The following is a 27,266-nucleotide window of genomic DNA, read 5'->3' as shown; positions in this document are numbered from 1 at the left end:
CACAGGCTCCCAGCTCGGTGGCCCGGCCTCAGGGCCTGGGGGACTATCACCTCCAGGCCGTGATTAAGAGCCTGGGGGCCATCAGCGTGCTCCCTGCCGCCGAAGTCCTGGGATGTGTGGCCAGCATGCGAAGCACAAATGAGGACATAATCTGGCCTGGGGCGCAGGCACTGGTGAGAAAGAGACCCATACAGAGGCGGCTTCCCCCCCACTTAAATCTTTAAAAAACAAAAGTTTGTTCAGCTGCTCAGACCCTTGGGGAAGCTGGGGTGGAGGGCACCCTGTGCTTCCCTCTGACTGCCTCTTCCTGGACAGGAAGTGCGTCATGGAGTGGGAGGAGCCCCATGACAGCACCCTGTACTGCCTGCAGACGGATGGGAACCACCTGCTGGCTACCGGTTCCTCCTACTATGGTGTCGTGCGGCTGTGGGACCGGCGCCAGCGGGCCTGCCTACACGTAAGAGCCCTGCCCACCGCTGGTTCCGGGATGCCAGGACTCCTCATTAGGGGCTCTTACCACTCCTGTACCTTCCCTCCCTGCAGGCCTTCCCCCTGACCTCGACCCCGCTCAGCAGTCCCGTGTACTGCCTGCGCTTCACCACCAAGCATCTCTATGCGGCGCTGTCTTACAACCTCCACGTCCTGGACTTTCAAAACCCGTGACAGGGCCACCCCAGCCCATGGGGCAGGGAAGCCAGCTACTCAGGGACCTCTCCTGCCTGGAGGGTGCAGTGATACCTCCTCCCCGGCCGTGCCTGTGCTCCTAGACCTATGGCTACAGTGGTTGGGTGACGTAAGGTAAAGGCTGTCAACTCTCAGAAATTTGGCCTTACCTCCCAGGAACTAGTTGGAGAGAAGGGATCTGCTGCTTTGGGAGAACGGCTGAACCTGGCCGGCCCTTGCTTCCCTGGTGGCCAGAGCAGGGATCGGGCCGGGACGGGCCATGAACCTCACCCCCTTCTTAGAGCCATGACAGCTCTGAGGGAGGTGGGGTGCTCCAGCTGGTCCCTTTCTATCCTGCTCTGGCACCGGCCCCCACCTCCTCACTCAGACCCTCCCTTGATCGAGCTCTTGGGGCTCATTCCTGGGACACTGTGGCCTGGTCCCACTTTGAAACTGAGGAAGGCTGAGTGAATGCTGAGCCAGCCCAACTGGAGGCCGGCTGCCGAGACCTGCTACAATGTTCGTTTTTGTAAAAATAAAGCTTGATTGTTCACAGATCTGGTTCCTCGCTGCCTGGGGAGTCCTGGGAGGCCCCAAAAGAGGGAAGAACACATTCAAACTTGGGGATGGGCATGCTGGGGAAAGGGTAAGACTGGCCTTATGGCTCATTTCTTTCCTTCAGGAAAACCTCTCATTACTACTCACCCTTTTGGCCCCCGGGGGGGGGGGGGGGGGGGTCACCAGCAGGGTAAGGCTAGGGGACTGCAGAAGGGCTCCAGACTGCTGCGGAGCTGAGCTACCACGCGTCTGCAATAACCTGTTTTCACCCTATTCCAACATACACCAACTCTTTGCAACACTACCACCCTCACTCTGGCCTGTTTCCAAGGTTACTGTATTTAAAACCTTCTCCCTCACTCACCCTTACCTTAGGGAATTCATCTGGGCCACTTCTGCAAGCTACGGTAGCACAGGGTCTCTTCCAGCCCAGTTGTCCTCTGAGCCCAGCAGTGCCTGGTGGGCATCTTCCCCAACCTGTCTGTCTGCATCAACTCCGAGCTTCCCCCACCTAAGACTCATGCCGCCCTTTATGTGAAAGGCTTAGTGTTGGAGGTCCCTAAGGATAGAAAAGAAGGGGATGTCATCACCAGCACCCTTCCTGGTGACAGGAGCGTGGAGAGGTGGACAACACGGCAGTCCACCCGCAATGACTCAGAATGACTTTACTTAGGAGATAAGACCATGATATGGGGGCTAGGAGCACCCCAAGGCCCAGTTCTCACAGAGCCTGGATCGCTCCTGTAAAGAGCTTTCTTACACCAGAAAGGCCCAAGCCTCAGTCTCATGGGGCAACAGGAAGAGCCTCACCCCCTCCACACTGCCGGAGGTGTAGGCTCGGGGGTCACTGCTACTGGGTCTTACAGTCCCCATCACTGCTGTGGGCCGTCTTCACTTTCTTTAGCTCCTTCTGAAGCTCTGCCTCGGCTGCCAGGATCTCCTTTGGCTTCTGGTACTGTGGGCGGAACCAGGAAGAGGACTTAATTCAGTCACATCCCCCCCTTGGGGTGGGGGGGCCTCCTCTGATGCCTTTATTTGAAAATGAGGACACTGATACCTATAGAGTTGAATGATTTGTTCAAGGTCACGTGGCTGGATAGGAGCCTACCACCCAAACCCCACCCAGTCCTGTGATTTCCACCCCTCCACATCACCCTCTCCTCTTCCAGCTGTGATTTACCAGCTCAGACCCTCCCTGAGCGCCCCCCCCCCAATGTTGAAGAAGAGGTGCCTGTTCTCTAACAAGCACACTCCAGGGTTGTGACAGAACGGGGGGCCCCTATGGGAAGGGAAGTGGGCAGGGAAAAAAGGAGCCTCTCCCTGATGCAGGGGCCAAGAGGTCTGGGCAAATCTTACAGAGATGATCAGCGTGCAGTTGGCATGAGCAAAGCTCAGCGAGGACTCATCCAGAGGTAGCTGGTGTCTGTCTAGGTCAGGAATGGAGAACTTCTTGTAGTACCTGTGAGAACACCAAGAGGTCACATGCACATCTGGCAAGGTGACCGCCAACGGGGCAGCAGGCACCTCTGGTGCAGTTTCTATACAGTTCTTCCACTGAGCCAAAGGGGAAGAAGAGAAGGCAGTTAGAACACCAGTATTTTAGAGCTTAGCGGGCCTGGACATAAAAGAATGAAGGGCCTTTGGGCCAGGCCAGTGGCCAAAGAGCAGGACCCGTCATGATTCCTTGATTAGACCAGTGATTAGCGTGGGCCCTGCTTCGGGCTCAGGACCCCCAACCACACGCAGAAGCAGCCTCCTGTGACACAGCTCAGGCAGGCCAGGCCTCCGCTGCAGCCCTAGGACATGGGAACACGTACGGTTAACAAGGGACAGAATACATCTATCTAGAGATGTTGCCCAAAGCTGGGGACCAACAGTTGCCACTCCCACGGACCTCCACTGAAAGACACGGCTACTTTTCCTCTTTTGGGGTCTGTCTCTGAAGACCCTGCTGGCCTGACTCTAGAGGGAAGTATATCCACAAGGAGAATCTACGAGAACAAGTCACCGGACTCATCTCGGAAGCTGGCTCTCTGGCGCTCTGGGCTACTTTGCTGCCCCTGCGGCCCCCTCCCCCATTTTCACATACAGTCCCTATCGTCTGCAGGTGCCAGTCCAGAGATTAATGATCGCTTTCAGTAAAAACAAACTGAACTGAAAAACCCAGAGAGCAACATCTAGCCCATAATGTGTACAACTGGACTTTGTTTTACAGGAAATTTGACCTTCTTTACCAAAGAGGAAACTCGGGGCTCAGAAGGGTGAAATGTCTTGCCCGGCTTCACAGCCAGTGGTCAGTGGAAACAGTAGTAAAGTTCCTCGCTCCTGCTTGGGTGCTCAGCACACCGCATCTCTAGCGACAGGCCCGTGCAGTGGAGGCCCTGGCAGTGGCATCACCGCTGCTGCAGTGGCCGTGTGAGCCGGGAAGGGCAGCGCTGCCGGCAGGGACAAACAAGGGAGGGGCCTGGAGAGGATGGGGCTTTTAATACTTCCGAGGGGCCTGGCCCTTGTGGTGACAGCTACCCTGAGTCCACTTCAAAAGCCCCGATGCCCCAGGGACTCAGAGTTGACATCAATGCGGCACTTCTGTCCTGCTCTCCTGCCCAAATCCCCGAGTTTAGCCTAGGCTCTGGGGGCTGGGGTGGGGGGAGCCCTCCTCCCAGGTCCTCTGCTCTCGCCAAGGTGCTGGGACCCACGGCAGGAAAAGAATGTTTACTTAAAGGCTGACAGTTCAAAAGGAGTGGGGGCTGGGGGATCCTAATGGCACCACAAGTTTGCTTTATTTTCCAAAGCTCTGCCCCAGGGAAAGGCGATCCATCTGCCTGCAAACTGGGGTGGAATGCTGCCTCATCCTCCCAGCCAGCCTGGGCTGAGGGCTCTTCCTGGGGCCCTTGGGCTGGCCAGCAAAGGTGGCAGACACTGATAATAGGGGGGAGTCAAAGGTTAAACAGCAGAGATTAGATGAACACAAAGGCTTGTTAGGAAGTGTTAACATCTTCCCTGCAAATATACACAAGAAACAGAACTGAGGGAGCAGCAGCCCAAGCACACGCGGGGCCTGTGTAAGGCCTTACTGTGCAGAGCGCAGGGACATCCTTCCTGCCCACCTGTCCTGTGCCGGGGGGACGGGGACAGAGGCACACTGGCAAACCTCATTGCCCCAGGCTGGGACATTGGGACTGGAAAAAGAAACCCGGGCAGCTTGGCCTCCATGGTGACAATGACAAGATCAAAGGGAACTTGAGGTGTGTGGCTTGCCTCCCCCTGTCCCACACCCACACCTTTCAGCACGAGGCCAGGGCGCCAGGGCGGAGGCAGAGAGGCTTGGAGGCTCTCTTGGTCTTGGGTCTATTCTCATGGATTTAGTTTACTGGCTGAGGTTACACAACTTTCCACAAAGGCTCCTGAGGCAGGGTTCAAGGAAGTTCAGGGCATCTGCTTTCTCTCCTCAGGGAGCAGCCCACCCTGTGTCACCTCCGTTCCCTGGCCTCAGATCTGCCTCAAGAGGAATCACACTTGACTTTCTCACCAGTACCTGGACTAGAGAGGGACCCACTGTGCTTCTGGGAAAGTCAGAATGCTCAGCCTCAGGCAGCACTAGAGGAGACAGGAAACGTGTCTCAGGCATCAACTGTGCCCCAGGCCTTGAGCTGTGAGCTGGGGATTTAAGGATGAAGAAGAAAGATTTAACCTATCTCTGCCTGAAAGCTAAACCCTCACAGCGCAGTGGTTCCTGGGGTCTCGGAGGACATACAACACTCCCTGTCCCCATCTCCTATTACCATGTTCAGTCTCGGTCACACAATGAAAGGGGGCATTGGTAAATGTTTATTCTGGGCCAGACACTGCTTTATACGCAGTGAATCCTCAAAACAACCCTCCAGGTTGGTTGCTTTTACAGAAGAGAAAACAGAGGAACGGACAGTTAGGTCTCTCTGGCCGGAGTCACAAAACTGGTACGGGGAGAAGCCCCTGTTACAAGTGATTTTTCCATGAACCTCCTGACCCTCTCTCCGCATCCTCTCCCCCAAGCAACAGACTCCCTGGGCTGGGTTCCTCACTCTGTCCAAGGATGGAAGCCCCTGGGAGCCACCACCCTGCGGGCCCTCTGGGCACTCTAACAGCAGTTCTCCTTTCTGAATGTCAAAGTGTCCGAAGACACAGGGAAGCAAAGGTTCTCAGGACAGCGCCCCGTCCTGGTCTGTGACCCTGGGCAGGCCACTTAACTTCTGGGCCCCAGTTTCTTCCTGCAAATTCCTTCCTCAAATAAAGGAGCTGAATGAACTTTTGTCACTGAACCAGATGAACTTTAAGTCCCTGTCAAACAGACCAGAACAGGCCAACTCTACCTCTCTTGACCCTGAGCTGAAAGGATGGCTCCTTCCTCTTGGCTATTTGAGAAATGACCTATGATACCCCACCACTCTCCCACTGTATCCTCTTCCCAACTTCCAGCCCTTTCCCAACCGTTCTCCCTTGCAGGGAACTGAGAGAGGGCACAAGAGGTCAGGCCTTTAGGGAGAGACTCTGAGGAGAGGCAGAAAATAGAAGCAGGGTCTGCGGTGGACAGTCGCACGGGCCGTGCCGCACACGCATCAGGGCGCCCTGCACACGGTCATACAGGCATGGCCAGGGTGGTCCACGGAAGCCTCAGGCCAGCTCTGCCCTTAGAAAATCAGAAGGCATACCCTGCTCCTTTCTTAAACACCACAGCTCCCGGCAAACTGGTCATCCCTGCCTAAAGCGGCCCTTCCTAGAGTCACAGTGTGCACGTTCACCTACCAAGGCTGCTGTGAGTCCTACCAAAGAGAAACTTGTCTGATTCAGTTTCCAGAATTTATTTGAAAGCGGGATCCTCTTTTTCCAGTGATGCCTATGAACACCGGCCACCGTGTTAGGGTCACCAATGTCCAATCAGCCAAGTTCCAATTTCCAAAGAATTGCTGAAGACTTGCTGCCGGCTGGCCACTGTGCTGGGGGTCTGTCTGTATATGACTGTGTCAAATTACCCAAACGATCTGTGAGGCAGGTAGGACTCTCCTATGATACATGAGGAACCCCTGCCCCAAATACTATAGATAGCACGTGGCAGAGACCAAATTTAAGCCAATCTCTCCCCCTCCCCCCGCCCACCAGTGCCCTGGTTCATTAACTTATAGCTGCCAGCTTCTAGGCTGAGGCTAAGAAGCTTCTTTCTGCACAAACACCCTTATCAGGAATAGGCGGCGCCACACTGGGACCCTGGAAAAGCACTTTCTTTCTTCCTCCATTCATCCCTCTCTAATACCCGAGGCCAAGGACGTGACACACTGGAATCAATTCTTTCCAGAAAAGTGGCCAACCCAGTACTTCAGGGACAAGGCAGGTACGGACAAAGAAACTCTGGCTTTTACTAGTAACCACATTCCAGAGTATTAGACTGGGGACAGGCACAGAACCAGCAGGTGAAGGGAGAAGGCAAGCCAGAGAGAAATGCCACAGTGTGGTGGAAACTGCAGAGGTCTAGATGGCTGTCCAGACAATCACCAACTTCCCCTTTGCAAGTCAGTTCATCATGCTGACTTGACAAACACACTGATGTAATTGTTACTCTGTAACACAGCAATAAAAATATGTATCCTGCCCAACTCTGGGTGGTGTGATGATCAGAAAACAGATTTTTAAAAAATTATCTTTTTAAAAAATTATTTATTTTTGAGAGAGAGAGACAGAGATAGACATTGTGAGCGGGGGAGGAGCAGAGAGAGAGTCAGAGAATCCCAAGCAGGCTCTGAACAGTCACCGTAGAGCCCAACGAGGGGCTCAAACCCAAGAAACATGAGATCAGACCTGAGCCGAAATCAAGCTTAACTGACTGAGCCACCCAGGAGCTCCAGAAAACAGATTGTTAAAGTATCCTGAAAAAGCTGAGCTTATCCTACCCAAAAGAACAGCCACTGAGTTGTTCAATCAGTGGTAGTAAAGGTGTAAGACACATTACTCCTCCTGGTAGATGAAAATGCCACTAGACTCCAGAAAGAACCAGTTAAAGATATAGCGACCTTTCCTATATGGGGCAGAAGGACCTGAAGAAGGCTAGGCTGAGCCAGGCAGGGCCACTGGACCAGAGGCTCAGTGTGGGCTCCAAAGTGGGCACTCACATACTTCTTGCCCCTCTGTGGGAACCCTACCCCTTGCCCCTCCAGGCCTCACCTACTCCCATCCCACCTGGCCTCACCCATCAGTTCAAAAATGCCTCCCCCCTGCCTTGAGCGCAGGAGTGGGCTTTGAGCCCTGTAGCTCCTGGCCAACAGCGCCACCTACGGCTGGATCTGTGCAGCAGATGGGGCCCAGCGGATCTGCCCGCAGATGAATTTTTTGGTGAGCTAGCTAGCCTCTCTTCTCTCACTCCCCGGTAATCACATTTCTGCCTGATATCTATTCTACAGTGACCTCTGGGGGACAAAAGGGAGGCAGCAGCCAGCTCCACAAACTGCTAGGCTGCAGATTCAAGTGCTATCAGAAGCACTTTTGTTCCCAGTTTGGACCCAGGGCCTCTTCCACCAGGGAATGCTTGCTGAAGCACGGAGTTTGTTTTCCTAAAGGCAATTTCTCTGTTGTCTGAAATTGCTAAATTCCACTTTAGGCACTGACTCCCGTTAATGATGAGAACAATAACGGGAACAAACTGCCTTTTATCTGAGGGCTTCAAAGTGCTTTATAAACGCAAACCCTTATTATTATGACTTTATATTTATAGACAAGGCCCACTGCAGGGGCTGCTGGCTGCATGTGGAGCAATAATCTTGAAATTAATTCATTCATCTCCACCCCTTCCCCATCCCCTTAACCCTGCCAAAGTGAGAGGGTATGCAGGTCAGAAGCGGAGGGCAGACCCGTGGCTGCGCTGGGGCAGCCTGGGAGCTTTGCTGCTTCCCCATGGGCCTCATGGACCTGAGGGAGATGGGAGCGGAAGCTGGCACCACACCACCTGAGGAGATGGACAAAGAGCTGGGTCCTCCTTATGCTTGTGAAGCTGTGAATGGACAGATGGTGGCACCTGTGGCCTAAGCTTAGCACCCATGAGGCATGTTGGGTGGGTGCACAGCTGTGGACCAGTAGCTCCTAAAACCTTCCAATTTAATGCTCCTAAATGTACTTCATGGGAATTGGTCCTATACTACAATGCCTCTGGACCAGGGCAAGACCAATTCACTACAGGGCTCTGCCCCTGTGATCACTTGGAGCTCTGGAAATCTAAACACGATCAACACATTTCCAAGATGGTCAGCCCAGAAGCAGCCCTGCCTGAACCACATCTCCCCCCTTGGCTACCTTCTGTCCCCTAAACCCCACTTTTTTGCACCCCCCACCCCCAGAATACAAAGAGAGAAACAAAGGCAAGTTGAATACCTCTTCTAAAACAGAATGCAAGAGACTTCCAAGAGGCCCAAGTACCTGCCTACTGGCTCTCAGTCCTGTGAGGGATAAGGTGTGCTGCCCCCAGACTAGGCCTTTAAAGTTCCGTAACTGCCACCTCAGATAAGTGTGCCTTCCAGGCCATGGTTCCCCGACAGTGATATCACCAGGCCAAGTGCACCAAAGATTGGGTCCAGCCAGGAGGTCAAGGTAATAATCTTACAGTAGAACCACTAAGATCACAAGTTAACAGCCAAGTGATTCCCTCATCCTCTCATCTACTCAACCCCAGTACGTGCCAGATATTGGACCAGACATTCGTTGCTCAAATTTCCCTGCCCCGATGGAGCTGATTACATTATTTGAGCTGCTCCTGCAGAGAGGAAGTCCTTCAGCTTTCAGCACCTTCTGGGGCTTCAGTGCAGCCCTCCTTCCTCCCTCAGAGCTGGGGGGAGGCTGCTCTGCCCTCCAGGGCAGGGAGTAGTCTGAGCCCCAACCCCAGGTCCAACCCTCCCTCCATCGTGGTCATACACAAGGCAGGCTCCTGATGCCACTTACTTTTTGTTGGTGGTTCTGACAACGATGCAGTGCTCCTTCTGGTCCACACAGACACCGTAGACATCCTTAGGGTAGGGAAGGTTTCGAATCCGCCACTGGAAGCTCATCCTGGTGTCCTTGCGCATGAAGATGGGCTGCAGAAGGCAAATCCAACTTAAGGACAGCTCTTGGAGAGGGGGAGGAAGGGGTGGCTCCCTGCTGCAGAGCCTCCCCGGGGCGCACAACAGGAGACCCTGTGCTCCTCTCCACAGCTCCCCTCTGATCCTGCTACTGTGTGACATTCCAGCCCTAATCCTGGGATGACCAAGCCAAAACCCTTTGGGTATTCATTCAAGCAAACACTTCTAGAGGGCTGGGTCCAGGTGGGTACCCTGGAGATAAGGAGGTGAAGACTGGTGTTTGCCTTCAAAAGGGCTGGCAGCCCACTCCCACCCCAGCCTCCCCAAGGCACCTGACAGACAGACATACATTGGCATTGTTTTCCTTGATGAATTCAGGCCCCAGGCTCCCTGCTCCTGGGAGTGCTGGCTCTCCCACCTCAATCTGCCACTGGCCCAAGGCTCCCAGGGCACTTTTCACGCGCCACTTTCTCACTGAGGAGAGAAGGAAGCAATGGGATTACGGGGAAGGAAGGGACTGCTCTTCCCTGCTGAATCACTGACATCACATTAGATAACCGGAACAGGATAAAAGTAGGCACGACAGGCCTTTAACCCAGTTTCGTCCATCCGAGCAGGATGTCATAGCTACTCAGTAGAGCATTTCAACATTGGATGACTTGGAAAGCCCACATCACGGGTGCCCAAACTAAACGGATTGGAACAAAACTCCAAAAGGAGCTAAGTGGAGTTAAGAATCCTCCAGGTATGATTTCAAGCAAGGGAGGGATGTGCAGGTTAAGAAAAGGGTAGCTAGCTACTGGTAACAGGGAACACGTGGATCCCAAGAAGTGTGACTTGAGATGTATTTTTCCCCTCTACACATGTGCAAAGGAAAAATTAATTACGAGGGTGAAAGCTGACAATTTGTCTCATGATTCAGAAAGTCCAAATATAGAAATTCACTCACTTCAGGTCTACCTGGCTTAAAACAACAGCCTGGGTTGTATTTAAACAAAATTTTAGGCACATGCCATATTTTATATGCATTATTTACAGATGATCCAACAGGAAATGCTTTGGAGAGCAGGCTTACCCTTTTATAATACAAACAATCGTCTCTATTTTACCTTGTTTTACAACCCACATGTTTACATAAGTGCCTTTTTTTCCCCCCAAGTAAGGCGCATACGGTATGGAAATCATAAATGAAAACGCTAGTTTGGTGGACATTACCTGGAGCCCCCTGCCAGGATTTTCAGGAAGCCCACTCATCCATGTCATCATGGTGCGGCCCCTGAGCCCGGTCCCTGCAGGGGCGCCTTCCTGAGTTCTAATGCCGGGGCTCCTTCCCCTTCCTGCTGCACCCAGGGTCCTCGCCGGGCTGAAGTGCCGCTGAAGGCGAACAGCCTTCCTGAAGCGTCACGCGGAGCTAAACAACTCAAAAAGTGCCTGGTTTTTGGCCAAAGTTGCTCCCATCCGCTCCTGTTTNACCTGCTGTCTTGATTCTCAGGATGGTTTGAGACCTTGTGAGCAGCTGTGCCAAACCCAAACCCCCTCCCTGCTCCAAGGCAGGCATGCAAGCTGAACACAAAAGTGTGCTGTAAAATTAGAATTTTCCCTTGAATATGTGCTTTTATAAGGTCTGCTGCATTCTGCAGTGTGATTTTATTACATCTTAGGGCCAAAAATTCTCCCTAGAAACACATTTCCAAGTTTATAATGAAAATTAATAAGGAAGAGTAAAACTTGGAAATATGCTTTATAGGCAACTTTTTTTTTTCTTCACAAATACTTCTACTCTCTTAAGTGAATGGGCTGTGACCGGGAGTGTATCCAAATCTATTCATGTAATACGTCGCTTAACTGGAAGCCAGCCTTCTGGCTGTCACACCATTTTCTTTCTTTTTTTTTTAAACACCTTGGATTAAATTCTTTGCTAGAATGAAGAAGGTCTTCCTACTCATTCCGTTATGAGATAAGAGCCAATAAACATTTTTGGTGGAGTCCCTGTTATTTTCCCCATGTACATGGGCATGAATGCACGCGTGCAAATACACACTTTGTCTCGTTTTTCTTGTCCTGTCTTTGTTCCTGAACTCAAGGACAGTTCCTGCGGCAACAGAGGACTGTTTCCACCTGCTGTCACTCTGATTTGATTATATGTTAAACCCAAACTAGTATGTGCAAGGTAGCTCCCTGGGATGCTGTCCTACCTTCCCGGCTGAGCCAGGGCCAGTCTTTGGAAAGGAGACTGTCGATGACCCTACAGGGTCTGCTGGGGAACAGATGAAGGAGGCAGTGCCTGGGGGCTTTTTCCCTAAATCAGCAGGAAGCAGGCTGATGTCCTAGACTGCTGAAAGGGAGCCCCATCTTTCAGGTGGGCTGGAAACTGGAGGTCCTAAAGGCCTCTTTCCCCAAAGCTCCAAGCCTTGGCCCGCTTCCAATGTGGATAATTACATTCCCCTTTCCTAAATACTCCCTGCAGCTTAAACTGGATGCAGGATTCTTCTTTTCTGCCCTAAAACACTGCAACATTGCTCTGTGGCTATTAAACAGCTGCCACGTCCCATCCCTGAGGAGGCTGAAGGGAATCGAGTGGGTCATTTATAAAGCCGGTGAAGTGCTTGGGGATGAAAGTGCTCAATATCCTCCAAATGCAGCCTGGGGTGGTTAGGCTGGCGGTCAAATACCAAAGCAGATTAAGCCGGTAATCCAAATGTAATCGCTGGGGGATGGCCTGCCCTTCAGCCTCTGCCCCCCCTGACATGCTGTGTTCCTCTGGGGCTGGTTTGATGTTCCGATCATTGTTATGGGGCCCTTCAGGTTTTTCCTCTATGACTACATACAGCACGCATTGTGTGGGGTGGGAATGAATAGCATTGAGAGGGTTGAAAAAAATATGACACTACTATGCTTATTAACACCGACTGGAAGAATTCTATCCTACACAGATGCACTGCTGGCAAATTACTTTCTGGGTTTTTCTAACAGAAAACCAGTTTATCCAATTATCACATTTGTATAGTTAGCTGGAAAAATGGAAACAATTCCCATTTATGGCCATAATAACCCTGTCCATATTTTACTTCATAGAGTGCTCAAGCTGACGTTAGTTCAGGCCCTGGGATTGTTTATACTTAAAAAATGAATAATAAACAGTATTTTGCAAGGGCAGCTGGCAAAGGTGGGGTGGAGTGGCTGGAGATGGGTAAGAGAAGGGTCAGCTGTTCAAAAAGGGCCCAGTGGTTTGAATGGGGTGTTCCTGTCAGTCCATCTCTGTTCTGCTCCCAGCAGCCCCTGCTCTGATCATTCTGGGGAAAGTAAAATTTAGTAAGAAGAAAAGAAAGCAGGATTAAATATTCTCAACTGCTAATACTATGTTGTTGTGGATTAAAGCATGGGCTCTTAACCAGGCAGACTTAGGCTTAAATCCTAACTCAGAAACTAACCAGCTATAGAATTCTGAGCAAGGTGTTTAACCTCTTAGAGGCTCCATTTTTTTCTGGTAAAAGAGGGCAACAGCGCACACCTTCTCAGGCGGCAATGAGGATGACTCAGGGAGATAGCTCACGTACAGCACTTAGCATGGTGCCCAATAAAAGTTATGGTATTAATACCATTATTAGGTAAACTTTAGCCAAACAATGTTCTCTTATCAATCTCCATTTCTGCTTTTAAGAAAAAATGAGTTTGTAGGCCACTGTCTATTCCCCACCTGCCAAGAGAAGTGACAGGTTAACGTGGGATGCTACAGATGAAGGCACCTGAACTTGTTTTTCATTTTAACTTCATGTCCAAGCACAACTAAGAGGCCTGGGGTTATTTGTTTGCTTGATTTTATGGCCACAGCAGCTACAGCTGTTTTATTTGCTCTGAGTAGCGGAGAGAAGTGGTGCTGGGGGGCTGGGGCAGAGGAACTCCGGCTAGCCTTTGGCCTGGCAATGGTGGTGGTTAGCCCACGTGACCCCTGCTTTCATAAGCTCGCCCCTGTTAGGCATTCCAAGGCTGTCACCCCCTGGGAGCACTATAAATTACAATGCATTGTAAGGATATTACTACTGTATTGGTTTCTACCAAATCAGTGTCATATGCTAAACACATCAAGATTTTTAATAGCACCAGACTAAACCAATTGGGACTGGAGCCCAAGCAGCTCATAATAAGGAGGGATCAACACTTCACTCTGCGACTGAACATGCGCAGGACACACATTTTAAGACTGGAGACTGAGAAAATGCAAACCAGTGTAATCTGTGTTGTCGGCTCTCGACATTTATGAGCTGTCAGAAAAAGGGAAAACGAAATTCCCTTGCCAATACTACCTGTCGATCAGGCCCAGGAAGAAATTAAAGTCAAGAAAATAACCCAACCCATGATTCCATCACTGGTCTTAGCATTTCAGGTGGAACTTAATAAAGAGACCAACTCCCACTGCCGACAGCCTCGGGCCCTGGGTCAAAGCAGCAGCCACCTAGCTCTGCGAAGTCAGTTAATGCTGATGTGTGTACCTGGGCACAGAGGATGGACAAATCAAATACTTCCCAGAAATCTGAGCTGGAGCCCCTATTCATGAGCCTAGTCTTAGAGGAAAAGAGTTGCAGGAATGAAAACGACAAAGCTGCAAAATCCCCATTTCTACTCCCAACCCCTTTTGATTCAGGCATTCTCCAAGGTAAGGGTCAGATTTCACAGTGCCGCCTCTGGCGCCCTGTGTGAGTAGCTGCTGCCTCTGATGCTTGCTTGCTCCTGGTGTGGCTTCGGAAAACAAACAAACAAAACAAGCAAAACAACTACAGTTAAAGTCTGTCCTTACCTCTTCTCACTCAGCCTACAAGGCTCACTTCCAGTTCCGCCTTCCCTGTACAGTTCTCGCCCAACAGTTTCCCTACAGGAGACTTCCGCTCTCATTTGTCTGGGGGTCAGGTGGAGTTTACTGGTCGAGCAGACACCCACTCCATCTCTGGTGTTCAGCCCTGACCTCACATCATTCTCAGGAACAAGCTTGCCTCGGGCTAGAAGTGTTTACCTGTGCTTAGATCACCCCAAGTGTTCCTAAGGGCCCACTGGGAGCCCCGTCACTTACCAAGTAGTTCGCCTGACTTCTCATCGTATTCTTCAGCCATTTCCTTTCCATCTGGGAACAAATAGTGCACCTTCCTTCTCCCTGTGCATGAAGTAGAGAGAGTCGCTTACCCACAAGCCACTTCTTACCTTGTACATCAAGGGATCAACCTGGGAAACACCAACAGCCTTGGGCATGGGCATGAGAAACCCTCCCAGAGCTACCCATGAACTCCTTGTCAACCACTGCCCACCATTAAGACGCGTCTGGGGATGCATTTCCTTTCTGCGGCTTTCTCTGAACGTGCCTTTGCTCTGCTGCTCCCTCTACCAGCAAAGCTCCACCCTTCTTTTCATCTGTTGAACTCCTCACCCTTCAAAATCCAGCTCAAATGTCACTCCACTGGGAAGTCTTCAGCCACCTCAGCCAAATGCATCACTTCCTTATTTGCTTGTGCCTCCCTAGTATTTTATTCACATCCACAGTGGAGCATTTATCACATAGTATGATACTTTTTTTAAAAAGCGTCCTGCCTCCCCAGGAACAGTGCCATATTTATCTTTCTCTCCCCAGTTCCTAAAACCAAGCCTGTGTGCTCAGAATACTGAACTGAGTTTCCTGACCAAGCACTCCTTCTACCCATGTGATTGCTCTGCCTTCTACTTATCTCTAGGCCATTCCTGGCACACAGCCACATAATGTTAGTCCTTGTATGTTTTCTTCATGGCATTTACCTTGGTTATGATTTACATTTGTGTGATTCTTTGATTACTGACCGTCTCTATTAGATAGGAGAGGTTTCATCCCTCTTGCCTATGGTTTCCGTACCACCAAGCAAAGTACCTGGGAATATATCAGGAGCTCAACTAAATATTAACCGAACGAATAAATGAACATTGATTCAACTCTCTTTGAAAGAATGCAAGAATCCATGGGCGCCTGGGTGGCTAAGTCAGTTAAGCATCCAACTTCAGCTCAAGTCATGAGCTCGAGGTTCATGAGTTGGAGCCCAGCATCAGGGCTCTCTGCTGTCAGCAGGGAGCCCACTTCTGATCCTCTGTCTCCTTCTCTCTCTGCCTCTCCTCCATTCACTTCTCCCTCTCTCTCAAAATAAATAAACATTAAAAAAAATAAACAATGCAAGAATCCAGGAGAATCTCCTAGCCCAACTATTCCACCTATATAATATAATCATAAGCATTTTTCTTAAGTGACTATGTAATTTTCTACGTTTTTACAAATGGGTAAGTTGATGTAAGTAGGTTCCTTAGTGAGCCTAATAACACTGGACAGGTACTCAACCTACGCTTGATGAATATGAGGCTCAGGGACCTTGAGCAGCTAAAGGAGTCATTATCTGATCTACCAAGACTTTCCCCATCTAATTCACTCCCCCAGACACAGTTCCCTGAAGTCAGTCCTAATTTGTATTCTGGGGAAACTCATCCCCAAATCTGCAGAGCCTCTTAGCATGCTCCTAGGTTATAGTGCCCTCAAGCATCTGGATGGCTCATAGAGCTGGAAAGGGTTTTCCTGTCAGGAGTGGGGTACACAGTGCTGCCTGTGAGTAGCTGAGAGTGTGGCCTGACCCTCTTGAGTCCATCTTGAGTCCAGGCAGGGTGCAGTGTTTCCTAGTGGCCGGCACTTCACAGGTTTTATTGCATTTGATTCTCATAGTAAACCAATGTGTCCCCACTGTGTGTTTCATAAATGAGGAAAATTGAGGCAGAAGGGGCTTACAACTTGTGCAAGCTCAAAAAGCTGTGACACGACAGACTGACTGAAGTTCATTTGATGCCAAATTCTATGCTCTAATAACATATTAGGAAAATGTGCATAGCTTTAAATATTTGTAAGGTTGAACACTGTTCCAAGGGTTTATTGGTCATTTCTAGTGAATTACCTGTTTAGGTCTTAGCTTATTTTATTTGGGTATTCATTTTTTTTTACTGATCTGATTGAACTTATATATGGTTATATATATTAACCATGAATCATATATGTTGCAAATATTCTATTTCAATTGCCTTTTAACTTTGTTTAAAGTGGGGGTTCTCAAACAACTGTTTAATTTTTATTATAGTCAACTATTTTTTCCTTTGTGGTTACTACCCAGGAGTTGTGCTTAGAATATCTTCCCTTACCCAAAGATTATATAATAATTATCTGTACTTTTTTGTGATGCTACCAACAAAAAACCAAAATGCTACATGATCAAATATTTGTTTAGATACTGTCCTATGACCAAATGAAGTGAAAGCAGAGACTCAAACAAGTATTTGTATACCCATGTTCATAGTAGTAGTATCACAACAGCTAAACAAGTGAAGTGGAATGGGGGAGTTAGTTTCTGATAGGCAGAGTTTCAGCTGAAAATGAAAAAGTTCTAAAGATGGATGTACCACAATATGAATATACTTCATGCCATAGAACTGTATCCTTAAACATGGTTAAAGTGGTAAGATCTATGTTATCTATTTTTTTTGAGACACACACGCACACACACACACACCCCCCATGAGCGGGGGAGGGGCAGAGAGACGGAGGGAGACACAGAATCCCAAGCAGGCTCCAGGTTCTGAGCCATCAGCACAGAGCCCAACACAGGGCTTGAACCCACAAACCAGGAGATGATGACTTAAGCCGAAGTTGGACATTTAACCAACTGAGCCACCCGGGTGCCCCATATCTATTTTTTAAAATAAAACCAAAAACCACTGCTGTATGAGATAATGTCCAAAATCTTTAGCTTGGCATAGGAGATCTATCACAACATACTCCAATTTATTTAAAATCCCTCCTCATGCCCCACCATTTCTCCTCACTGCTCCTTAAGAGCATTTATTCACCCTTGCATCCTAGTACCTAGCACCTGACAAGGTGTGGGGCGGGTTATGACTGGGTGAGTGCTTCAGCCTCCCTAAGTGCTTTTGTCGTTTCCCTGGTAATCCGCCTTATACTCTCACATCTCCACACCTTCCTTTACAAGTGAATCATTCCTCCTGCAACAGCCATCCCCTCTTCTCCACTTGCAAACACACATTAGTATCACCTCTTCTGTCCCGTCTTCTTTCAAAGAGATAATCATTCCCCTCTTTGTGCTCTCACAGCACTTTATAAAAGATTCCAACCTCTATTTAACACACACTCTTATTTATTTACACATCCCCCCCCCGCTCTAGTACACAGCTTAACACATAGTTAAAATCCTCCCTAAATGCTGAGTGAATGAACAAATGAGCAGGTGATTTTAATTTACATGCTTCCCTGATTGGCCTTTGCCCAAAAGACGTGCGCCTCTACTGGTATCCTAAAATCTACAAGAATTCAGATCTAATTCCTTCTGGCTGCCAAGTGGGTGCAGGAACGGGCTCTGCAGCACTGGGGGTTCCTACATCCGCCAATCCTAGGGTGAGAGAAAGTCAGGACTCCATACCCCCATGCCCACCTTTTCCAGGCACAGCCCTGGGGCCCTTGCTCTGTTTTCCCTATAGACCCAGGGAACATTTAGAAGTTTCACTTACAAACATACTACAGCTGAAAAGGACCTCAGGGGTAACCCATCCAGCTCATTTTACAGATGAGGAAAACGAGGCCCAAGCAAGCAAAGAGGCTGTGATTTAACTGCAGAGTGGTAACTAGATCCCAGGTCTCCCGCCTCTCCAGGACAGCAGGCTGCGTTCGGCAACAGAATCCGCACTGACTGGACGGGGTTGGGGAGGGCTAGGGCTGGTCTAAGACCCTCTCGGATTTCAGCTTCCTCTTCTACAAAATGGAGTGGGAAATTAACAGCCTCTCGGACAGCTGTGGGGAGCAAATGACATAACGAATGTGAAGGGAGTTATTATTTATTAGTAACAGAATTCAGAGCTGGGCGAAGTGGGGTAGAGGAAACTAGGAGGTGTCCAGAGACGCGTGTTCCAGTCACGTCATCTCTCTGGGCCTCAGTTTCCTCACCTGCCAATGAGGGACGGCCTGTCTAGCAGCAGCGGCCCTTCCAGCTCGGCAGTCCCAGGCGGAGGCCCTTCGCGGAGGTGCCAGCACGGAGGGCTGGACCCTGGGGGAAAGGACTAGGGGGCTCGTGAGGGGCCTCGAGTTACCGTCCTGCAGTAGCGCCGTCTTCTCGGCGGTCCGCAGACTCTCCAACCAACCGGTTACCGCCATCTTCCCTGCGCCCAGCCAAGCGCCCGGCCGCTGCCATGGCAACCATTCCGCCTACGGTCACTTCCGGCCGACCCGGAAGATGTTCTGGGCATTTGCTCTTCTCCACCCCCCTCCCCCCTCGACTTCCCAGCCACCACTCCCTTCGTCCGCTCTCATTGGCTGTCCTGGTAAGTGGTTTACTCCTGCCACCCGCGGGGCCTGAAGTTGACCCCACCTGGGACCGAATCGCTACGGTGGGCAGGGGTCCTTAGGTCTGGGTTTGGACCCTCCAGCTCTCCTCTGACCTCCAGCTGGGAGTCCTTGGCGCGTGCCAGCTGCGCTCGTGGCGGGTGCCCCACAGCTGCCTGTCGTCTCCACCCCCAGCTGTGAGGCGAAGAGTCCCCAAGTCTCGGAAAGGCGCCCTACACCTGCTGCCGCCTTGCCCTGTCTCCCCGCAGCTGCGGGGCTGAGCACCCCAGTGACGGGTGGCCGGCGACCGGGGCAGGTGTAGGGCGTTTTCTCCCGCCTCCGTAACACCCTGGCCTCCTAGGGTTTCCTCTGCCGGTCTGTGATGGGAAAAGAAAGATCACGTGGAGTTTAGATGCAGATTCCTCCCAGTCCTTCAACCCTCTTGGGAGCCCAGGTAAAGCTGTAGCTCCATTTCCTAGCCTGGCGTCCCCTTTTGGTAAAGCCCTTTCAAAGTGGGATGCAGCAGGGCAGACACTGCACTGAATATTTAGAGCAAACCCTCCAAGGAATATCATTTTGTACCACTCAGAAGTTCCCTAATAGGCCCTTTCTTCCCCTTCTTCCCCCCAGTACTCTGACATTGAAAGGCTGGTGAGTGCTAGGCTAAACTGCTAAAGTTCTCTTCGGTTTGGGATGCCCCAAGGAACTGGGCTACTGCCCCCAAACCCTGGTCATGAGAGACCACCTTTATAGGCGAAGGGTTGGATAACCTCAATTCCGGGTTTCCACATGATAGTTGCCCTGATCAAACCTAAAACCTAAAGGCCAGGATCCGGCCATTCCTCAATGGACCCCAGGGGCATCTTGAAGGCATTTCCTAAGCGGAAGAAAATTCATACCGATCCATCATCAAAAGCACTTGCAAAGATTCCCAAGCAAGAAGATGGAGAAGCAGGAGGTGAGCAGACCCACCCTCAGAGCCCTCATGTACTCAAACCCTTAGGATTCCTATACTGCTCATGTCTAGACTCAGATATTAGAGCTGATTCTGCCCGCCCATGGACTGCGTGTTGGTTTGTATCTCTCTTGCACAAGCCTTGGGCCCCAGTCTTTGACAGGCCACTTGCTCTGTCTATTAATAGTAGGTGTCTATTAATACTTGTTGAAAGAATAAATGATCAAATGAAGTGATATATAGGATACCTACAATGTGCTAGACACTGTTCTAGGTTACATGAGGGAACAGGACATATCAAAATCCTTGCCCCTTATATCAAGTGATGGTCCATGGAGAAATTAACTGTATGTTTGTGGTAGAATTCCCCAGAAGGCTGGCTGTCTAAATGGAAGGAAAATGATTGTTTGGGGGCACAGGACTCTAAAGGGTTCATTCAGATCATATCTGACAGTTATGACAGTAGGCATCTGGATGTCCCTTACACAGAGTGGCTGAGCTCCTTGCGTGCCCATGTTGTGCCCAGTGGCATTGGGCAGGCCCGGGCACAGCTCTTTGAGAAGCAGATTATCCAGCATGGTGGCCAGATATGCGCTGCCCAGGCCCCAGGGGTCACTCACATTGTGGTGGATGAAGGCATGGACTGTGAGCGAGCCCTCCGCCTCCTTCGACTGCCCCAGCTGCCCCAGGGCGCCCAGCTGGTGAAGTCCACCTGGCTCAGCCTGTGCCTGCAGGAGAGAAGGCTGGTGGACACGGCAGGATTCAGAATCTATATCCCCAACAGGTGGGTTGGCCCCAGTCTTTCCTCTTGTTTTCTGGCAGCATCCGGAACTCTCTTCTCGGGTTACTAAAAATAACTTTACTGTCTTAATGGGATACATTAGGAAACCAAGATCTCAAAGTAGAGTATTAGGAGCAGAGGTAGGGCCAGACCTTTGGGGTCTTAACTTGCCGTTACCATCCCCGCAGGTACCCGGACCAACCACAGCTCAGCAAGACAGACCAAGACTTTTCTGCTCCTCCTGGAGCCAATGGGGCTCCGCTCAGGACAGCCCTCTCTTCTCCCCCTCCTCCCACCAGGCCTGTATCTCCTCCCCAGAGGGCAGAAGAGGCCCTGAGCACCCAAGCCCAGGTCAGGAGCCTCCCAGCCCTCACAGCTCCCTTCCCCTGAGAACTAGATCACAGAAACAGGGAGGGCCTGGTGGTTGTTCAAAAAGTCCTAGGCTCCTGAAAGAGGAAGGACCTCTTTATTATGAGGCCATTTGGCTCTTCCCAGCATTCATCATGTCTGCATTTGCCCAGGCCACATCTACCACATACCACTGGGGATTCTAGGACTGGGCACTGGGGGAAGCCAGATGGAACGTGGCCCCTCACTTAAGGAGATTCAGGTCTGACTCATTCCTGAGTCTGGCTAGGAGGCTCAGCCCCCATCTTTGAGGAGCTCTCCTAGGGGGTGTGAACTTATCGTCTCCTCTCTTTCCCCACCTCAAGCCTGGCTCTGATGATGAAACCAGTGATGGGGAAGAGACCCAGGTCAGCGCAGCTGATCTGGAAGCCCTTATCAGTGGCCACTACCCCACACCCCTTGAGGGAGATGGTGAGCCAAGCCCAGCCCCTGAGGGCCTGGATAAGTGGGTCTGTGCACAGCCTTCGAGCCAGAAGATGACCAACCACAACCCCCACATCACAGAGAAGCTGGAAGTACTGGCCAAAGCCTACAGTGTTCAGGGAGACAAGTGGAGGGCCCTGGGCTATGCCAAGGCCATCAATGCCCTCAAGAGCTTCCACAAGCCTGTCACCTCCTACCAGGTACCTGGGGGCCGGCGCAGGGTATGCGGGGAGAAGGGGGGCCTTCTGTTTACTGGCCAGGGGTTGGTGGTGGCACCAGTCACAAGAGGGATCGGGTGGAATGCTTAAGATTTTAAGACTTGCGCAAAAGAAAATGGGAGATGGATGAAAGCAGACTGACAAAATCCTGATATCAGTATAGAAGCTGCTGACAGGTACTTGGAGGATCATTATACTGTTCTCTCTATTTTGGAATCTTTTCCCACAGTAAATAGTTTTTAAAAAGTTTAGACTCTGGAGGCCAACAGACCAGAGTTTGAATTCTGGTTCCCATCATTCACCGTGTGATTCTAGGCAAGTTACTTAAACCCTTTGAGCAATGAAAAGGAACTGAGCAAGAAGAGTGAGAAACTTAGGTGTTCCCATGAGGACCAAATGAGATGCTCGCTGTTGTGCAGTAAGGCCTGCTACGCAGCAAAGCCTCAGTGAATGGCTGCTCTCACAGTTGTGAGGGTGATGGTGATCAGTATCGTCACTACTGCCTTTTCTCTACTTCCTGTGCTCACCTCCATCCCTCTGAAAACCAAGAGGCAAGTTTCCCAGCCCATTCTATCCGAACTTCTCATCTTCAGTTGTGCCCACGCTTTACACAGCCATCAGTTGCCAAGGATCCAGGCTGGCTTTTACTCAGATTCCTGCTGAAGGAGTCTGCTAGCCTGCTGCTGGCTCTGCGCCTGCCATCTTCTCACTCTCCCTTCTTACCTCTGCCTCCTCCACCCCTAGGAGGCCTTCAGTATCCCCGGGATTGGAAAGCGGATGGCCGAAAAAATCGCAGAGATCCTGGAGAGCGGGCATCTGCGGAAGCTGGACCATATCAGTGAGAGCGTGCCTGTCTTGGAGCTCTTCTCTAACATCTGGGGAGCTGGAGCTAAGACTGCCCAGATGTGGTACCAGCAGGTCACACCGTGTCCCTGAACCCACTTCAGTTTTGGTCCTTCTCAGAGGTCCCGCCCCACAGTTCTCATACCCTGTGCTCAGATGGGAATGAACCCAGACTATCGGGAGACCACTTTTCAAGGGGTCTAGGTCTCCTGGCTTCCAGAACTGTCCTGTAGCTTGGTAGCCTCAAGGCATTAATCTGTGGTGTAGACAGAGATAAGAAGTATGTTTCTCTGTCTCCCAGACCAACAAGGGCTTTCCTGCGAAGACCAGGACTCAAGGCTCAGTATCCAGATCAGTGGTTCCCAGTCTGGCCATGCCCAGAATCCCCCAGCATGATGCATTCATGAAGCATTATTTTAGGGTTGTGGTGGGGCTGGACTGGGGGGTGTCTCCCATGATCCCTACCTCTCTTGAGTCCCACTGATTACAGACCCAGCCACTCCTGGGGTTGGTCTTACCTCACGCCTTCCTTGGAGTTTGGGGGTGATGGTAGCCCGGTGTATGTGCTCATTCACTGCCTCTCCATTGGTCCTGGATGCTCACAGCCTCCTCATCTGGCTTCTTTTTTCCAGGGTTTCCGGACCCTAGAAGACATCCGCAGCCAGGCCTCCCTGACTACCCAGCAGACCATTGGCCTGAAGCATTATGATGACTTTCTGGAACGCATACCCAGGGAGGAAGCTGCAGAGATTGAGCAGACAGTAAGCAGGGGCCCCAGAGCAGTGAGGAGAAGCAGGCCTTGCTATAAGCTCAGGGCCTGGCTCAAAGCCAAGCACACCAGATCCCTCAGCTGGGGAGCCAGACAGAGGACGCTGTGGGACAGCAGAGGTTGGGACCAGTGAGGAAAGGGCAAGTTGAGACTGAAGCTGGAGGAGAGGGTGGCTTTGGTAGGGAAGGGCTGTAACACCAGGTCTCTGGATTAGAGTAGAGTGAACATTGGCAGAGATGCTAGAATGTCGAGACTGGGTTGACATTGGGGCTGGATTAGAGGTGGAATATGGTCAGAACTACTTGAGGATATTGGGGTTTGAACTGGGCCAGGTCGGGGTCAGAGCAGAGGTGCTTAATGTTTTTTGATTCACAAACTTTTCTGAGAACCCGATGAAAACCATGGATTCTTTCTCTCCAAAATTTGTACAAATGTACAATTTTTTAAAAATCTCTTTCCAGAGGTAAGGACCCTCTGAAAGTCTCCCCAACCTGAGGCTGGTTCAGGGTGTGGGTTAGAGTTGGTGCAGAGGCACAGCACTGGTACAATTAGGTTTGAGGTTAGAGAAAAGGTAGGTTGAGTTGAGTTAAGGTGCAGCCTGGATTAAGAGTAGGGTTTTCTTAATATTGGATGCTTTTAGTTAAGATTTGTCATTGTTCTAGAAATAAGATTTGGCCAACATTAGGGTTTGGTTTACAGTTGAATTAGAGAGTAAGTTCATATAAAACCTAGATTAGAGAGGGACTAGGGTATATTTTGGATTAGATATATCGTTTGTTCAGTCAGCTTCAGGATTATGGGGTGGTTGCTGTGGGCAAGGTTTGCTGCTTTGGAGTCAGATTCTGATCAGGTAGGACTCTGTGGACACCCTGGCCCAGTTTGGTTACAATCAGCCTCTAACTCTACTCCAGGCCACCAGGCCACGGGACTATGAGGCTGGCGCGAGATGGATGCGTAGACCCTTTTGTCCACCCGTCACCAGGCCTTGGGGCTAGTAATGACACTGTCACTCAGCCATGGTGTCCAGGCACGGAGAATGTCCCAGTGAGCCTCCAGCCCCTAACCCATTTGAACAGCAGTGGCTTCCCACCTGGCCTGCTCCCCCCATTTAAGGGCTCCAGCTTTAGGAGTTCTTGATGGGATTACTCATCCTAGGTCTCCTCCCATCCTCTTGGGAGGCTCAAGAAGGGACTGAGGGGATTAGCAGAGCCATGCCTGTCAGGAGAATTGAGGTGTCCTGGCTGGAGTATCCAGGGCCCCAGAAATCTCAGTGTCCTGGGGTAGAGGCGTGGAGGCCATCTGCATATGAAAAGCTTCAGTGTCTCTGGGGTGGAGGCTAATGGGCTTATTCCCCTCAGTGAGGGGTGATCCTTCAGCTGACAGCCCCCTCTGTCTTGATTCCCTCTCCGCCGGGCCCCATTCCTCCAAGTAAGGGTGTGAGTACTGGCTCAGAACTGCCTCCCTCTTTGCTTTCTTTCTTTTCCTTTACTCTAGGTGCAGTTGTATTACTAGGCTCCATTTCCCCCCAGGTCTGGGCCCGGGGCACCCTGCTAGCCACCTGCTAAAGCCTCAAGCCGCAACTCACACTCTGCTTTAAGCTCCAAATCCATACCTGGGCCTGCGGAGGCCTGGCGGAGGGCTTCCGGGTGCCTGGCCCTTTGTCCTAAGCAGACAGACCCAGGCATATGGATTGGGGCAGAGGCCAAAAGAAGGTGTTTCTCTCTGCTTTTAAAGAGCTCTAGGAGGAAAGATCAGGGTCTTCCCTCAGAATCCAAGGAAACACCTCTTAGATCCCCCTTCAGGCCGCCTCTGGTGGTATGAGCATGGTTTCTTCTCTTCTGTCCTAGTGAAGATAGAGAACTGCCATTCCCCAGGGTAGATCTCTGACATCTCCTCCTTGGGTCTTTCCCTCAGGCTTGTATGATGCATCCAGGGATTGGCTCAGGGCATAAGCTGGAAGTGTGGGCTCCTGGGTCAGGGAAGGCTCTTGTGCTGCCGAGGGGGAGGAACTCCTTGCAGGTCTTGAGGCCCACAGGTCCTCCCCACTGCCTCTCTGTTCTTTCTCAGGTCCGGGAATCAGCCCAGGCCTTCAGCCCCGGGCTGCTGTGTGTGGCATGTGGTTCTTACCGACGCGGGAAGGCAACCTGCGGTGATGTGGACGTGCTGCTCACTCACCCGGATGGCCGGTCTCACCAGGGCGTCTTCAATCGCCTCCTTGACAGCCTTCGGCAGCAAGGTAGAAACTCCATCTCTGGGCGAGCAGCTTGGCCCCGGGCAGGGCAAGGCTGGGCGACCCCCCAGGAGGGAGAGCCTCAGAGTTGCACACTCTGGGCAGGAAGCAGGGGAAGGTGGCTTTGTGAGAATGCCATCTCTTCTTGTGGCCAGAGCCAGTTCAGGGCAGAGATGAAACAGGCCACCACCCCTCTGCTCAGTAATGGGTGCTCAGTACTGCCTGCAGGTCAACTGTTTGATCTCACCTTTCTATGACACCGCAGGGACACGGGGAGGAATGATCATGCATGTTTTAAGGAGGCAGGCCCAGAGGGGGCAAGGTCGCCCAGCAGAGAAATCCGTGAGCTGGGAATGGAGGTGCCAGGGGTGAACGGGAGAGACCCGGGAGGACGGGGCAGCCCGAGCCTGGCTCCCTGCCCTCCCAGCAGCCTTCCCGTGTTGCGCCAGGGTTCCTGACGGATGACCTGGTGAGCCAGGAGGAGAACGGCCAGCAGCAGAAGTACCTGGGCGTGTGCCAGCTCCCCGGGCCGGGGCGGCGGCACCGACGGCTGGACATCATCGTCGTGCCCTACAGCGAGTTTGCCTGCGCCCTGCTCTACTTCACTGGCTCTGCCCACTTCAACCGCTCCATGCGGGCTCTGGCCAAAACCAAGGGCATGAGCTTGTCAGAGCATGCCCTCAGCACCGCTGTGGTCCGGGACAGCCGAGGCCTCAAGGTGGGGCCTGGCCGAGTGCTACCCACCCCCACGGAGAAGGATGTCTTCAGGCTCTTAGGCCTACCCTACCGAGAGCCAGCTGAGCGGGACTGGTGACCCGTGGCTGCCCCACCTGGCTGTCTGGTGCTTGGCTCCAGCCTTGGCGGGCTGAACCTCACTACTTCAACAGCCTGGGCCGGAGGGAAAAGGCCAGCCCGGCTCCCAGGCTCTGTCTGGCCCTCTCCTGCTAGCCTTCTGCCTCACTGCTGCCTCTGGTAGAGTTCTGGACACTGCTCCCTGTGCCTCATTTTAAGCAAGAACAGCTGCTTGTGTAAAGCCAGTTTCCAGTGCTGAAGCCTCCCCTCCCGCCAATTCTCTGCCCAAGGAGGGTCTCACTGCTGGGGGCAGGATGGGGGCTGCAGGGGAGAGGCAAGCAGCTGTAGCTGAGCGTCACCTCAGACCCTTTGGAGCAAGAGAATGAGACATTCCACATGTCCTCCCTCCACCCAGCCCGTTTCCTGTGCAGCTGGAAGTGTGGGGCCGGGGCCACCCAGGCTTGGGGAGGGTAGCATTTGAAGGCCCAGAGGCCCAGTAAAAGTGTACTTGACATTCAGCCTGCCTGGTGTCTGTGAACTGCTGCAGTCCTTGCCTGCCTTCTTTGACCCAGGTGGGGATGGAGATGGGAGCCAAATGGGAGCCCAGAAAGGCAAGTTAACTGCTCTCTGGAAGGGCTGACTTAAGTCCGCCCCTGAGCTCAGAAGGGGGCAGAGGTGGATGGGTAAAAGGGAGAGTTCTAGAGTCAGGCATTAGGAGTGCCTTTCTCCCCATTAGCATCTCTTGTGGGCCCTGCCCTGGAACAGGCTATCAGGACATAAACAAAGGTGACAAGACTTAATAGGAAGTGGTGGCTTGTGCTACCAGCAGTGCTGAGGCAGGCAGACGAGGTTGCCTGGAGGAGGGGAGGGGCAGGCTGGCCGGGGGAGATAGCCTGCCTGGCTGGGGAAAACTAAAGGCCTGCTTTAGAGAAGATGCTGCATGCCAAGCCTGGTGGGGGACTGGGAGTCAGGCTCAGGGGCTCCGTTTGATAGAACAGATAGATAGGATCAAGTCCAGCTGGTGGGACTGGGATGGTGCTCAAAGGTTGGACCTTGCAGGATGGAGAGTTTGGTGAGGGCAGTTGTGGGGTGGGGTTGGGGGGAAGGTTTGGGCATACCGACCATGAAGAATAACGGGCACAGGGCAGGAGGAGGCGGCCATGTTGGGAGGAGCA

The 27,266-nt window shown here is 51.6% G+C and overlaps 3 protein-coding genes across 13 annotated transcripts in view; 2 read left to right on the top strand and 1 right to left on the bottom strand.

Annotated features, from left to right (window-relative positions):
- FBXW4 (F-box and WD repeat domain containing 4) overlaps positions 1-1,218 on the top strand; it is a 79,240-nt gene extending 78,022 nt beyond the window's left edge. For 4 of the 5 annotated variants that reach the window (XM_077748408.1, XM_077748407.1, XM_077748411.1 and 1 more), the window contains 2 exons: positions 316-457; positions 544-1,218. In XM_077748408.1, the coding sequence (XP_077604534.1) occupies positions 316-457; positions 544-663 (262 nt within the window). In that variant the 3' untranslated portion in view covers positions 664-1,218. The remainder of the gene's footprint in view (positions 1-315; positions 458-543) is intronic. The other variant, XM_077748410.1, reaches the window with a different exon arrangement.
- Positions 1,219-1,871: 653 nt separating this feature from the next.
- On the bottom strand, positions 1,872-22,843 carry DPCD (deleted in primary ciliary dyskinesia homolog (mouse)). Of its 4 annotated transcripts, none has more exons than XM_077748358.1 (6): positions 22,819-22,843; positions 14,362-14,442; positions 9,646-9,770; positions 9,178-9,311; positions 2,578-2,680; positions 1,872-2,176 (listed from the first exon to the last, which is right to left on the bottom strand). In XM_077748358.1, the coding sequence occupies exons 2-6, from the start codon at positions 14,399-14,401 to the stop codon at positions 2,072-2,074; spliced, it is 507 nt and encodes a 168-aa protein (XP_077604484.1). In that variant the 5' UTR covers positions 14,402-14,442; positions 22,819-22,843; the 3' UTR covers positions 1,872-2,071. The 4 variants fall into 4 exon arrangements, with proteins under 4 accessions (XP_077604484.1, XP_077604481.1, XP_077604483.1 ...); XM_077748355.1 differs by lacking the exon at positions 22,819-22,843 and adding an exon at positions 18,441-18,545; XM_077748357.1 differs by lacking the exon at positions 22,819-22,843 and adding an exon at positions 18,298-18,401.
- On the top strand, positions 18,617-26,609 carry POLL (DNA polymerase lambda). 4 transcript variants are annotated; one of them, XM_077748351.1, is made up of 10 exons: positions 18,638-18,671; positions 19,034-19,126; positions 19,469-19,630; positions 20,117-20,411; positions 20,597-20,759; positions 21,122-21,439; positions 22,202-22,375; positions 22,933-23,061; positions 25,137-25,305; positions 25,749-26,609. In XM_077748351.1, the coding sequence occupies exons 3-10, from the start codon at positions 19,519-19,521 to the stop codon at positions 26,111-26,113; spliced, it is 1,725 nt and encodes a 574-aa protein (XP_077604477.1). In that variant the 5' UTR covers positions 18,638-18,671; positions 19,034-19,126; positions 19,469-19,518; the 3' UTR covers positions 26,114-26,609. The 4 variants fall into 4 exon arrangements, with proteins under 4 accessions (XP_077604476.1, XP_077604477.1, XP_077604478.1 ...); XM_077748350.1 differs by lacking the exon at positions 19,034-19,126 and having other exon boundaries at positions 18,617-18,671; XM_077748352.1 differs by lacking the exon at positions 19,034-19,126 and having other exon boundaries at positions 18,654-18,671; positions 19,497-19,630.
- The last annotated feature ends 657 nt before the right edge of the window (positions 26,610-27,266 follow it).

This window comes from Crocuta crocuta, unplaced genomic scaffold, assembly GCF_008692635.1.
Source record: "Crocuta crocuta isolate KB4526 unplaced genomic scaffold, BGI_CrCroc_1.0 scaffold619, whole genome shotgun sequence".
NCBI lineage: Eukaryota > Metazoa > Chordata > Mammalia > Carnivora > Hyaenidae > Crocuta > Crocuta crocuta.
This window is presented reverse-complemented; position numbering and strand designations above follow the sequence as displayed.

What these genes read in the sequence shown, in the direction of transcription:
- DPCD (XM_077748355.1), bottom strand. Translation starts at nt 18,504, where the DNA reads ATGGCGGTAACCGGTTGGTTGGAGAGTCTGCGGACCGCCGAGAAGACG. An exon ending in GAAGTCAGGCGAACTACTTG is followed by an intron (nt 9,771 to 14,361) that starts GTAAGTGACGGG and finishes TTCTCTCCTCAG; the next exon opens with TGAGAAAGTGGCGCGTGAAA. An exon ending in GTCAGAACCACCAACAAAAA is followed by an intron (nt 2,681 to 9,177) that starts GTAAGTGGCATC and finishes GTGTTCTCACAG; the next exon opens with GTACTACAAGAAGTTCTCCA.
- POLL (XM_077748350.1), top strand. Translation starts at nt 19,519, where the DNA reads ATGGACCCCAGGGGCATCTTGAAGGCATTTCCTAAGCGGAAGAAAATT. An exon ending in CCCTGAGCACCCAAGCCCAG is followed by an intron (nt 20,760 to 21,121) that starts GTCAGGAGCCTC and finishes CCCCACCTCAAG; the next exon opens with CCTGGCTCTGATGATGAAAC. An exon ending in TGACAGCCTTCGGCAGCAAG is followed by an intron (nt 25,306 to 25,748) that starts GTAGAAACTCCA and finishes GTGTTGCGCCAG; the next exon opens with GGTTCCTGACGGATGACCTG.